Source organism: Pseudopodoces humilis, chromosome 10 (genome assembly GCF_049639895.1).
Source record: "Pseudopodoces humilis isolate 2021_Gansu_Grassland_sample_001 chromosome 10, ASM4963989v1, whole genome shotgun sequence".
Classification (NCBI taxonomy): Eukaryota; Metazoa; Chordata; class Aves; order Passeriformes; family Paridae; genus Pseudopodoces; species Pseudopodoces humilis.
In genome coordinates this window covers 15370677-15385310 of record NC_142209.1, presented here as the reverse complement: position 1 = coordinate 15385310, position 14634 = coordinate 15370677, and the positions used below count along the sequence as shown (strand labels likewise).

The window sequence follows — 14634 nt, the reverse complement described above, 5'->3', positions numbered from 1 at the left end:
GTCCTCTTCTGATTGGTCTCAGGCTGGTCATATACTGAAAACCAGCCATGGAAGCTTTAAGACAATCTGCTATGAATTGATAAGAGTTACATTCTTCCCCTTTAAATGAATGTAAATTGACTTTATGGTCAATTAATAGCCATCTAAAACAGTAAAAATTTTACAACTTTAGCATGTATGGTCTTCTCAATAACTGATCTTCATATATGAGATTTTTTTCAGTACTTACATTCAATGCATTTCCCCCTGTAATTAACTTTGAATATACTTTACAGTAGTAAAAACAAAGGCATCTGTGAAGGTATCCAATGGAGTCATCACCAAAAAAAAAAAGACTGAGCTTGAAGCTAATGTCCCAACAAGCAGGTATGTTACAAAGCAATATGCTGCTTTATACATGTGTGCATGAGTGTATGAGTTTGGGAAGAAAGGTTTCAGGTGAACTATTAAACTTACCATTAGATGTTCTTTTTACTCTGAGAATGGTTTTCTGTAGGATGTTATTTGCAAAACAATTTGAGTTAGCTACTGCCAACATTGCTGTAAAGATAAAATTGGTTTGGCTTTTGTGTTGGACTGTTGCATGCTAATAATTTTTAAATTGTCATAGGTCATTCAGAACTCTGCATACTGGAACAGTTATTGACTACACAAGGTGTTGTAAACTTACCATTTCTGGAATAGTTTAGATTAAACTGGACAGGAGACAGCTGAAGTGAAATTGTGAAATGGGTCATTATATATATATATATCTTTGTATATAAATTTAAAATATAGATATATTTTTAATTTTTATTTTAAAAAAGTTTACTTTTTAGGTTGCATTTTCAATGTTTATATATATATATATGTGCATACATCAAAATACTTGCATTTCTTGTTTAAATATAATTAAACATTGCTAGATCTAGGCCTGGAAGTAATGGATGTAATGATTTTGTTGCAGTCCGACAAAAAAAACAACAGGAAAAGGGTGTAATGAGCAAAATGGACAAGCTGTTCTAAAGAAAAAAGGGAACGTGAGTACAAATTCTGCAGCACAGCAAAAGACTCAAAACACACCTACCAATTCTCCCAAGAACCAAGGTAAAGTTTCATACAGCAGTTAAATGATCTGCCACTATTATTCAAAGCTTTGTGGTTTGTTTGGTTTTTTAGCGCAACTATTTGGAAAAATCTTCTGGAGAATTCCGGTTTTTTTCCATATTTCACTTTTGGTGACAATCCTAAACTGTAATATGCAAATTAATGTGTCAGCTTCAAAATACTTAAAGACTGTCTTCACTGCCAGTCGGTGTTTTCTTCTGCTTGTTTAATCTGCATTGCAGAGTCTTCCATTTGCCGATCCCCTGCACTTCTGCATTCCATGACTGAGCTCAACAGAAATTCTGTAGGTTGAGCATTTGTAATAAGCCTCAAAGATCTGGACTGCAGAGTGCTTTATGCCTCCCTATTTTGGTGTTTTCCTACTTCCCCCTTGCAGTAGCGCTACTGATACTGGCCCCCCAAACAAATACTCGATTTCAGCAGCTACTGATAGCAGGGGTAGGAAATTACACTGTAGAACACAGAGAGGAGACACTGCTTTGGAAGGATACAAAGTGTTACGGACAGAGCTCCAATATTCAAGTTATATTATCTTAAATGCACTGTGATATAGAAGACACAGGTTCTGTCAATTTGTAGTCATGAAAGATCTTGCAGTATTTTCTGATTGAGCAGGGACATTAACTCTGGTATTCTAATCACATTATGACTAATGTAATTATTTTCTGCCTCTGTTCATTTCCTCTACAATATAAATTGAGTACAGTACTCATCACTTCCTGTGCTAAGCTGCTGTGCAGTGTTTGTATGCATTATTAGAGAGCTGCTGCTTTCTACTCCAGGGATGACTACTTCAGTTACAGGCTGAAGTGATTCCTGTATGTATTTTCTATGAACTGCTTTAAAGGTGCCAAGATGGTATTTTTTTCTATTATTTGTTATTTGAAATCTTAATTCTTTAAGAGCCTTAAATCCCTTTGTTACATTAAAAGTTGAGTAACTTGTTTCTGAACATAAAAAGCATTAACATAAAATTGGTGAATATACTGTGACTGGCATATACAACCTTTATAGTCTTTTTTACCCTTTGTTAGGACCTCAGGGGGAATCACCAAATTCACTGAAATCAGGAACATCTCCAAAACATAATGAAGAAAAAAATGTGTTACAGCACCTGGTTCAGACAACTCTCCCAGACAAACATCCTTCAGCTAAGAAGAAGAGTATTAAACAATCACAAACACCTGTAACAAAAGCCACTTCAAAAATAACATCCAAGACTCTGGCTCCATCAAAAAATGCTGAGATTACAAATAGTAAAGACCCAAAACAGAAAACAGCTGCTTTAAAATCTCAATCCTCCACCCAAAAGCATTCAAGGAGTGATTCTCCTGTTGTCCAGAAGAATGTGCACACCTCTGAGCACAGAGGTTCAGGACAGAAACTTGAGAAAAACACGGCTGATGCTGTGGCAGGTCAGCTTCATGACAATAATGAATGCTATTCTGCAAATAAATCTTTAAAACCTGCCACAGAAAGTGGCAGTGACAATAAATTGCTGGAGTCTTGTCAATCCAATAAACAAAAATTACCAGATTCTTCTGAAACTGTGCAATACGAAATACAATCCAAATCTTCTCCTCAAATTGCAGAAGAAACTATTTATAAACTGAATGTTTCGCTACAAAATGACATGGAAACAAGACAAATCTGTGGAGATCAGACTGGAATTAGAAAGACTGAAGATCCAGGGAAGAATGATAATACAGCTGAATTTCACTGTCATGCACAGTCTTCCAATGATGGATATTCAGACTTTTCCAAGGAAACTAATCAAAAGGCTATTGTTTTAGGAGAACTGGTGAAAAATTCAAAAGCAACAAATGTCTGTAATGAACAGAGTGATAAAATAAACTCTGAAACAGGTCTTAACTATGGTGAAAACACTTTGTCAAGCTTTTCCCAACTAACCAATAAAGAGGATGAGACATCATCTCCTCAGATCCACGTGGAAGGATTTCTTACAGTTGATGAACTGTATGATACATCAGCCTTGACTGAATATAAATCAGTTGCAACAGATTTAGACGATGCTTCAGAATGTTCCACAGAACAAATAACAGAAAAATATTCACCTAATTACACAGAGCTCATAGAACCTATGGAAATGCCAGAAAACCATGAAAATGCAGAGATTCCCTTTGTGGACCACTGGACTACTAGTGCTGTAGATCCAAAAGAGAGCCCTGAATCAGATACTGGCAGTGCAACCACATCCTCTGATGATATAAAACCAAGATCAGAAGATTATGATGCTGGAGGCTCGCAGGATGATGAGGGATCCAATGAAAGAGGCATTTCTAAATGCAGTACTATGTTATGTCATGATTTTCTTGGAAGAAGCAGCAGTGACACAAGTACACCTGAGGAATTAAAAATTTATGACAGCAGCCTAAGAATAGAGGTGAAAATGAAAAAAGAGGGTTCTGATCTCTTCCGTGTTAATTCAACAAGTGACGATGAAATACCAAGAAAAAGACCTGAAATTTGGTCCCATCAAGAGAGTTCACGGGCCACTACTAGAGAATGCAAAAGTTCTACTTTTGGTAATGCACAGTTTACTCAGGAAGCAGACCAAGTTTCTTCTTCTGCTGATGAAACAGAAGATGACAGATCTGAAGCAGAGAATGTTGCAGTAAAATTTCCCCCATCAAATGTTCCTACTCAACAGTTCCAAGGAATTGATAATTTAGCTTTTGAGGATGCAACAGAAAATGATACTGCAAGTCAGGAGTTTTCTAAAACTAAAAATTTTAAACGATCTGTTTTACTTTCAGTAGATGAATGTGAAGAATTGGGAGCTGATGATAAAGTAGAAACTCACACTTCACGTCAGCACTCAATAGATTCTCTTACTCCTTCAGAAGTATTTGACAGTGTTTCTCAAGAGCACCATGGAAAGACATTTTATTCAAAATACTCATTGGAAACTGAAGATGGATTCCTGGATGGCAAACAGCGCAAGGATAGAGACAATAGGTTGGATAAAACTGGAAGTTCTCTCCTGCATCTTCACGGTACTGAAATCCCAGGAAAAGAGAATCAAGGTGCTTCAATGACTGAACAAAGTTGCCCAGAGAAAGTATATTCAGCAGGTAGTCCACATCCAGGAGAAAACCAGCAAGTAAATATGAAAAATGAGGTGGCTAGTGAATTTCACCAGTGCAATAAGTACATAGACAATGATGCAAAATCTCAAGAAAGACCATGTCATCTGGATCTTCAGCAGAGAGAAACTAATTCTGATGTGCAAAAGAGCAGCTCTGCAAAACCTGTAGAAGCCAGTAAGAATCAGATGCTGACTCAGGAAAGTCAAGTGAGAGACAGTCAACCAGCAACTACTGAATGCGCTAATACTGATTTACTTCCAGGTAATGTACAGAAATAGAAACATTCAGTCATTCAAAACCAAATTAATAGGGAAAGCTTTGCAATTTGTCTGGGATTGAATCCTGAACTGAAGTAATTTTGGCTGAAACTATATTTAAATATTTTTAAGTATTTCACTTGGGTAGAGAATGCTTGTCTGTTTGAAATATCTGTCGATACCCTGCTGTTCAATGAGAAATTGACTGCAAGAGATTTATGTAATGCTAAAAGACAGATTGGATGCAGTTGTCTGTATTTCAGTTATTTTTGATCCAATCTAACATTGACAGCATCAGCTTTTGATGGAATCTTAGTATTTGTTTTGTCTGCTTGACAACATACAGTATGTCTAAATGGGATGTGCAATAACTAAAGTAATAACCTTAACTAAAGCGCACTGAACTGTTTACCTGAACAGGTATATGCATTATTGTTGTAATTTATTTATTTATATATTATATACAAATTTGGATCATTCTCCCACTGAATATAACTGAATATTTGCCATATACAACAGTGGGAGTAGGTTTGAACTCTGCTTTAGAGCTAATGAGATGTCTAAAATTCTAAATTTTACCAGTAAAAGCTTATTTCCTAAAAGAGATATTATACTTAGAACTGATGCTTATATACAAAAAAGTTCTAACTTGTTTCATGTAGCTAGATGAATACTTGTCTAGTTTTGTGTTTTGTCTTCTTTATATCAATAATTCAGTCTGTTTATCCCATCAAAAATATACAATAGTGTTGATTACAACTATTGTGTATTCAAGAGTAATGAAACACTGATGATGATCTATGTTCAGCCAGACCACAGAACAAGAAGACATTAAAAGTTGTACTATTTTTTTTAAGTTTGCTTGCCCTTGCCTGCAGCTGCCCTTGCATGTGCAGTGTAGAAATAAGCCTGTGGATAAACAATTTTGGTTTTAATTCTCTTCTAAGCTGACATAGCTTAAGTCACCATTCAGTAATCATTCTCTATTAACTCCCTCTATGCACCTCCTGGTCTAAATTTAATTTATGTAGTAAATGAGAAATTTCATGTGCATTAAGTGTATATTTACATTGTCATTTTCTGTATCAGAAACTTAATTATGGAGGTTATTGTTAATTACCAGTGGTGATTGCTCTTTAACTTAATTTATAAATCATACTTTGTTTTTTATATAGGAAATAAATGCCTCAAATTTTGTCAATTTTGTATAACTCTCCATCCCCCCCTTTTTTAACCTGATTGGATTGTCCTTCCTGAATGAATTAAATTTTGCTCTACACAGCCCTGAGGGGAGGATCATCTACAATTTTTACATTGTACAGTATTGTGAATTATTTCAGGAGACATAGATGATTATGACACAATGGCACAAACCTGCATGTATGAACATCGGCCTTCAAAAACCCTTTCTCCAATATATGAGATGGATGTTGGAGAAGCAATTGAGCAGAGGATGGATTCAGAAACAGCAGTTCTAGAGATGGATTTTGAAGATCAACAGTTTGCAGAACAGGACTGGACTCTACTCAGGCAGTTGTTATCTGAGCAGGACTCAAATATAGATTTCAAAAACTCTGTTCCTGAAGACCTTAACTTAGCACAATGTCTTATCAATCAGACACTGTTTCTGGCACGAGATGGTTCGAATCCTCAGGGTACCTCACAAGTTGACACATTCAGTAGGTGGACTGAACTCATGTCTCCACTTGACGATTCCTCAGCAAGCATTACAGTGGCAAGCTTTTCCTCTGAAGACTGTTCGTCCCCTCAAGGGGAATGGACAATTCTTGAACTGGAAACCCATCATTAAAGTGTCAGCTGTTTGCAACTGAGCTCCAACCCATTCCCCAAATCTATTTTTGATGAGTTGTTTCCATACCATAATGAAATACTGCATCAGTCAAGAACAAGCAATTCTTGATACTGAGGCAATCTTTCTGATAAAATGAGGTAAATATGTTAACTTATCATCTAGATTTAATCACAAGTACAGTAATTTTTCAAGACTTAAATGGATGTCTTTTCTAAAAATGAACTTTGAGCATGTATTTTCTAGAATTGTTAGAAAAACTAGATGACATGAAAGAAAGGTCTGGGTTTCCACCCTCTCTTTTATCTTCTTTTTTGACATTTCATGTTCTCATTGATCAAAAATTTAAAGATGAATGCACTATTAGTAGAGCTATTCCTCTCCTTTCCCGCCCCCCTCCCCAATGTGGTGACTTCATTTTACAACAATAAAGATTCAGAATGGTTGTGTCAAAAGATGATGTGTGCCAACACTACTTTAAATGACAGAAAAACACACTTATATTCAAAGATGTTTCAATCTGAATCTGCCTTGGGCCCTATTAATATGAGCAGCTTGTTTCATCTGTTTTGTCCAGATTTGATTTTTGTATTTTGGTTTGTTTTGTTTTAGACGTTTCAAATAAATTTTTTTAATTACCTTTTCTTCAAATATAAGACTTCAGACAGTCTGTGCTGTATGAAGACCACTGTTTCTTTCATGAAGTATTTACTTCTTCAGGAAGTAAATACACACATTTAAATAAATATTTTAAATGGCATAGTGCATGAATTCAAAGTTAGTAGAATGTTGTTCCTGCTCTAAGAAACAGCAGGTCTGATGTCTCTAAAAGTACATCTAAATCTAAAGTTGTGGTCAGTGTTACATCTCAAGTCTGATGTTAACTAGAATTACCTTCAGGCATAATTAATTACACTTGCACGTTCTCATGCTGAGGTGTATAGCAAGATTCTCAGGAATTTGGTTTTGTGTGTTTTCACAGATGCCACATTTTTGGGAGTGGTAATAGGATTCTTGCATCTTCATTATTATCTCTAGTGCAGCTTTTATAAATTGAGACTAAATGTCACCATAACCTTTGACTCAGAGTGAAACAGGATATACAGATTATTTTTCTGCTCTTGTCTCTTTGGGTGTGGATAGGACTGATTATTGTCTTTTCTGACTGACAGGGGAGGAAGGAGTGAGAAACTTTTTGTAATTCTTACCAAGTCAGAACTCCTGAAACGTACAGGGTTTTTTTTCCCTGCACAGGTTGGACTCTCTTAAGATAACAGCAGAGGTTGTCCTTCACACATCTTAAAATCTAAAAAGGACGTATTCTACCTCCTCTTAGTCATTAACAGAAGTGCCTTCAGAAGTGGGTGCCATATAGGAGTAAAAGGCTACTAACATTCTATTTTGGTTGAAACTATCTATACAAGTACACAACTTAAGCTGACTGTAACCACTGATAACATGGTCGTTTTTGCAAGCTTTTGCACAATTCCAGCAGTGCATCTTAACTTTCTTGACAAACTTCATTTCTTTTTGTTCATAGTCAGAAACTCAGTTCTGTGGAAATACAAACTTGCCCTAGTGTATAATTAAAGAAGTTATGACTTCGGGTTTGACAGAATAAAGATCTTTGAGGCAAAATAATTTATCTAGTTGAATTTCTGTTACAAAAGTAATGTAAATAAAAAAATGAATGGAGGAAGAATTTTATTTTGTTTTTTGATATCAAGGTAAAGGGAAAAAAGGAAAAGCTTCCTTTCTCTTTATGTCAGTGGAGGACTCTAAATTCATGGAAGGAAGATTTTCAGTCTCATCATAAAAATCTTTAATCTGCTCTTTTAGCAGCAGCATAAATAATCTGAGATATTGTAATTCACAATATTATAAATGTAGTCCTTTGTATTTAACCCAGTCTTCATATTGAGGGAGTTAGAACCACCTTTAGAAGTGCAAAACATCAAGAAAACCTATTTTCACCTTCAGCATTTACAAGGTACATCAATAGGTGCTAATGTATTGGATAAAATAAAGAACTATAGTACTGGTCCTAGTAAAAGATGAAGCTCAAGAGAAGCTCTTATAGAAGGCTAAGGAATATTGTTTTTCAATGTCTGTGTAAAGCACTAAAGTAAAAGTTGCTTACCAAAAAGTTTAATCAACTTTAAAATCCTGATGATATTCTGATAGTGGGCATTCACATGTTAAACAAGATGAAGTGATGGAGAGGAGAAGTGACAGAAAGTGAAAGAAGGGATCCTTTTGTCCAATTTTCGCTTTGCCCGTATTTTTTACTTCTTACTGAACAGATAAAGTGACACTGAAAACTGACACAAAATTTCAGGTTTATTGTATGAAATGCAATCACATATAGGGTTTTATAATTGTGGTTTTTGTCTTTGCATTTACTTTTTCAGTTGTATGAAAATTAAATTAGCTTCTCTCTTCAAGTCCCCAATGATGTTGTTGCAATTCCTTTAACAGTTTTGTAGCAGACCGCTGATTAGGATATGGTATTGTTCAGTTGGTACATAGGCAGCCATAGAATTCAGCTTCCCACAGCCAAATAGTGTCTGTAGAAGTAGCGGGAATAGAAAGTGGTATTGTTTTTAATTCGCGTTACTAGAGCGCCTGTGAGGCTTAATCAGACCAGCATCCCACTGGCTAGACATTGTACAAACAAAGAGCAAAAACAAAGACTTCCCACAGAGTGGTTAGAATCCAAGATAAGACAAAAGACAAAAAAAAATGCACATGAATGGAAAAGTAAAATAAGAGTGTCAAAATTTGTCTAGCTGATTAGCAATGGTTTCAACACATGATCAGTTTAAATAGTCATTTTTTTTCTCCTGTATGCATGACGAGAAGGGGAAACTTTAGGGTGAGATCTGAAGGCTGGATAATGAGGGAGCTGGAAGAATGTATATTCCTGACCAGCCTTGTGTGCTGCCAAAACTGTTTGACCCTGACCTCATTCAGAAGAATGTTCAAGCTTTAAGCCAGGTGTAGGTAGCTATTTGTTTAATAGTATCAGTCACCTGAGTTCTTTGGAGTCCTTCTCATACCTCCTGGCAGTGATTTTTATCACTGTATTCACCCTTTCTCCAAAATATGATAGAATGCATAAAGGTTTGTTTGAAAACTTCATAGAGAAATAATCAAAGCCGCTGCCATGGACTCCAAGTGAATAGTGATTATGAGGTCCTGAAAGACCTCTAAAGCAAAGACAAGGTAGATACATCTGCTGAACAGTGAAAGGACATCAGTGAGGAAACTAGAAAGATAGCATAGTCAGAATGCTACCCTTGCAGTAGTATTTGGAATAAGAGCAGTGAAATTGCTTTGTCAAAGCCTGAGAACACCAGTTAACAGGTGAAAGTGACAGCTTACCTGAAGTTGTTCTTTGAATGGGCGAAGACATCTGTATCCTACAGAGAGTAAGACCACATTTAGTGGTGACTATCAGTGAAAATTTAAAGGAGAGGGCTTGGAAATCAGTCTCAGATAATGTCCCTGATTTGGCCTATCTCGAATGACATGTTATGAAAGTGAAAAATAGGAAAGATGTCCTACATGTATGAATGTATTAAGTTTTTAAAAAGACTAGACCTCCAAAAGTGATATCTGTAGGCATAATTACTTTTTTATTCTCTTGGAAAGCTAGAGTTTAGTCTGGACTGGAGAAGCAGCTTTGCAGGGTTTTACATACAGATAATAGCTAAAATTGTATTTGTGGAGTAAGTCAGCAACAGAAATAATTGCAGACAGAAAAGGGAAGGCCAGACACATGGAACCATGTAAGAAAGTGAGGAAGGGGGAAGTTCTTCCAAACAATCTATTAAAAAAAAAAATTAGAGAAGCAAAGGAAATAAAAAGATGGAAGCAGGAGTCAAATGAGGATGAGAGGATTTAAGGAAAACTGCACCAGTAGCTTCAGTGAACATAGCCTGCAGGGCAGATGAGTATATAGATGAGTATCTGTTTTGAGGTTGATAGGAAAGTGTTCCTAGGGCTATGTTCAAAATGAGAGATTGGACCACATAGTCAAAGGCAATAGCAAACAGTTTGGTAGAGCCTGACAGAACTGCAGGAAGGAAACCAAGCCTAGCCACTAAGAGAGAAATAACAGTTAGAAAAGCAGATCAGTTAATAATATATTTTGGTTTGCTTTTTCAATGCATGAGATTATACTATGTTTATATAGCAGCAAAAGAAATGCAGAGGCTGAGACATCCAGTGAAGATCAGAAGAGATAAGTAAGCATGAAATGAGATCAGCAGGCAGTCTGGACTGCTACAACTGATCAGATAAGTGCATAAAAAACCCAGACGTCTGCTTTTGTGGTATAGGGGTAATGGAAAGGACACTTCAGAAAATCATAAGTTTTTCCATTAGAAAAGCTGCTTCTAGAATCAAAGAACCAAATAAAAATTGCAGAAAATCAGCAATACAGGAAAATGCAGGCTTGAACTGACTTCTAAAGGCCTGTAGTCCAACCTCCTACTAAAAGCAGGGGTAACTTCAAAGTTAGATCAGGTTCTTAGGGCCTCTTCAACATCCACAGCATATAAAATGATAAAAAAGTCAGCAGTCAGAAACACAGTGCTCATGGGAAACAGATATTTGAGATTAAACTAATCTCGTTATAATAAAATTACTTTGGGTGTCATTGGAAAATACCAATAATTGAGTACAAGAAATATGGCTAGCTTGCAATGTTTTTAAATTCTGGATGATATGTGACTGAACTGTACATGTTTAATAATCTTATTCCATAATTATTTCAAAATTATACTCCATTTTTAAGATGGCAAATTCCATTATTTTGGAAGAACTAAGGCAAGAGAATTTCCCATGTTGCTCACAAAGACTGTCCCTGGGATGTGTTCCACTAACATTGTCTATCAGCTTGTTTCAGGGAATATGTTAAAAAAAAAATCACACACCTGTTCTACAGGTACATACTGTAGGGGACTATTTTATATATATTTCAATATTTCAATATATATTATTGCCATCTGGAAAATGATAAGTAGCATGTTCCTTCTACTTTGCTCCAGAAAACCTAAACCTTTGCATGAAGGAATTAAGAACTGCTCTTTTGTTGTCTGTTGCTCAGAACCAAGACATCTAGGATTTCATTATTTTGCTTTCACTAATGTCAAAAAAAAACTCTTGTTGACCTCAGCTGAATCAGGTTCAGGACTTATCTATATTAATGCATGTACTAGAAATGCTATTTTTCCAATATATCTATTTTGTAGTTTCCTAGTTTGACTCTACTAATAACATTGTACAATTGTAGGTATGACAAATTACAGCTAGAAAGACTTCAATTTAGGAGTCATAACTGTATGCATTCTGTTAATATTTCATGACTGGGGTGATTTAACATTTGTACATTGATGGATGATGTTCTTGCCAGGACTACACAGGAACTGAGGACAAAAGATAAAATGAGAAGTATTGCAGCTTTATTACAACTGATGATTCTCTGGAAATGGGCTTTCATATCTGAAATCAAATATAATTAGAAGCTTTCATCTCTTGCAGAAAATCCACACTGATTTTCATCTTTCTCTCTTGAACAAAAGCTATATGCAATTTTCTTCTAAAATAAGCTTTAATGTTCAACTTTGGAAAAATTACAGTTCAAATGTCTTTAGCTAATTTAAAACCTAGCTTCTTCCTATTGATAACTACTGTGTGTTTAAGGAAACTAAACCTGTAACAGAGAAAAGTGATTTATCTAAAAGCTGGATATCAACTGGGGAAAAACACTGAGTTTGGCAATTTCTTTGTTTTACATTTGGTAACTGAAAACAGAAGCTATACAGAGCAGGCGTGCACATACACCTGTTTATTTCTTGCATTTGACCTTCCTTTCATACTTCTCTTTGCAATCTTCACTGTACACTCTATTAAGCCACAGTTCTGCAAACACAGAAGTGAATCCACAGCCACATCTGCAGATTGGCTTTCAGCTTAACATTCTCTTTTCAGAGAGGGTAATGGAGCTGACACTGGGGGCAGGCACTGTGCATACTTGTGTTTTTATATGGTACTCAGCTTAATGAGGTTCTAATCCTGATGAACCATCTGGATGCAGTTAAAGTATGAAATAATTAATAATGGAATTCCATTAAACTGCTTCCCTGTTCTCCTTAAATGACTTCTGAGAAGACTGTCCAGTTAGAGAAATCAAAGTCCTAAGAATCTTTTTGCATTACATGCAACAAAAGTCCTTTCTCTATTGCACAGTAAAGTATGAATACATACTTTTCTGTGCAATACTTCATACGCATACTTCAATAACTCAAACTTCAATATCTGGAGAGGCTGACTGTAACTAAGTAACTAGATCCATTTAACAAGGACACTGATGCTCAAAATAGGGTTTGTATACTTAAAGATGATGACTGTTAACTGGACTAGAGTGTGTATTCTGGTGAACCTGAACAGAGGTCCACATGCACAAATTTGGGATTCAGCCCAATTAGCCAGGTAGTCCATCATACTTTGTATTTATGCACTCGAGTGACAGTGACTACTCTTTCTCAGCTCCTGCTGGACTTAGTGTGAGTGCTATCAGATGCACATTTATAAAGACCACTTTATTTAAGTGTCTGGACAGAAAGACTAGTTACTGGAGTAAAAATTTTGGCTCATGTACCTTAAATGTATAAAACGCTTTTGAGACTGATCTCGCCAACTTACTTTAATCTACAGTATCCTCACCTATGCAATCCTTATGTCAGAATTTTTTCAGTTTTCTTAGTTGTGCTTAATAATTTTCGTTCTTCACTTATTTTTTTAATAACTCTCTTTCAAGTGTGGCATGACATCCTGCCAGTAAAGTTGGATCAGTGTGCTTAAGATCAATAGATAGGACAACCCCTGTGTACATACCAGATCCAGTAAGAACTTTTTGTGACTTTCACACAATGAGGTAATATCCACAAATAAAAGACCCACTTCTAAGTCAAACTTCCTGCCTGTAACAAAATCTCCTCCTGTATCTGTAGAGGAAATAAAAACCTTCAATCTCTATTTTCTGGATTATGTTCTAGTAACCAAGATTAATCCAATATATGTATAATGGGATGCATATGAAGGAAAGTTTGAGTCACTAACTGTAGTCCATGGCTTTATGGTCCTAGAATATTTTGATCACTCAGTCCTCTGGAGAGGAGGGAAGGGTGTTAAGCTCTCCAACTGAATGCTTGCATGTTTCCCACCTGCTTGCTTTCCAGACTTAGATAACGAGCTGGGGCCTAAGTAATCCTACTTTGAAATGATTTCTTGTCAACATGGTGTTCTGTTTCCAGAATATCTGTATGGTTGCATAGTCCCACAACCTTTCTTCCCCATACTACATACTGAAGGTTCTTAGTTGATTTCTGTATGACAGAAAATAATAAATCCTATGTGTGAGTTAAATGCTGAGTCACTGTACTTCATTCAACTTGTGGGCTGTTGACATCAATTTTTATTTGTGCTCTTTAAATGGCAAAAGAAAAAAAAAGTTATTTTCCATCTGTTTAGTGAACTTTCAGTCCTTTTTCTCCTTTAAAGGAAAATACTGAATTTTTTTTTATTTTTTTTTAATTGTGTCATCAGAGAACAGGACAGGTGATATGTGTGTGAAGACTGACAATCAGTTTTCATATAAAAATACATAGAGGGGAAGATACCTATGTAACAGTCCCACAAAATCAAACAATGGTGCTGATGTAATTTGATGATAGATTTTTCCTTGTCATAAATTAGTTATTCATTCAAATGCTTATGCCATTATCTTCATCATAGGGGAGTTCTAGTCACAAAATCTTTCTGTTCTTGCCTAAGTGGGGTTCTGTACTCTGCTTCCAGGAAATATTTGATATGCTACCAGACTCAGCCCTGTTCTTTCTCTCTCCTGCATCTTCACCTGTATGTGAAATGCACCATGTATGTATGTGGGAGAGAAATGCTTCTGAGATTTAAAGCTAAGACTAGCCAAATGTCAGAAACTGTTACAGCAGAGATAACAGTAAGTAGGAAAATAACTTGAACTCATCAGATAGTACAGGATCCCTCAAAAGTCCCTTTTGGGAAAGGAAACTACTGTTTCCTACTGGAAACTACTGGAGAAGAATGCTCTGAATGCTCTTTCCATTCAGAAAAATGTATTTTCTTTGAGCCCAAGCTCTATTTAATTAGTGTTCTGACATCCAGGCTCAAAAAAAGAGAAAGTCAAGTCATGAAATACTCAAATGGTATTGCAGAACAAATTTCTACCAGAATTGTCACTTGGGCAGAGTCCCAGGGGCTCAGCATGTCCCATTGCATCAGACTTGTACCAGACAAGCATTAG

At 35.9% G+C, this 14634-nt stretch overlaps 1 protein-coding gene across 2 annotated transcripts in view; it reads left to right on the top strand.

The window, feature by feature from the left end:
* BTBD8 (BTB domain containing 8) overlaps positions 1–13641 on the top strand; it is a 41493-nt gene extending 27852 nt beyond the window's left edge. For both annotated transcript variants that reach the window (XM_014250584.2, XM_088060241.1), the window contains 4 exons: positions 276–366; positions 947–1086; positions 2142–4478; positions 5815–13641. In XM_014250584.2, coding sequence (XP_014106059.2) covers positions 276–366; positions 947–1086; positions 2142–4478; positions 5815–6284 — 3038 coding nt within the window. In that variant the 3' untranslated portion in view covers positions 6285–13641. The remainder of the gene's footprint in view (positions 1–275; positions 367–946; positions 1087–2141; positions 4479–5814) is intronic.
* The last annotated feature ends 993 nt before the right edge of the window (positions 13642–14634 follow it).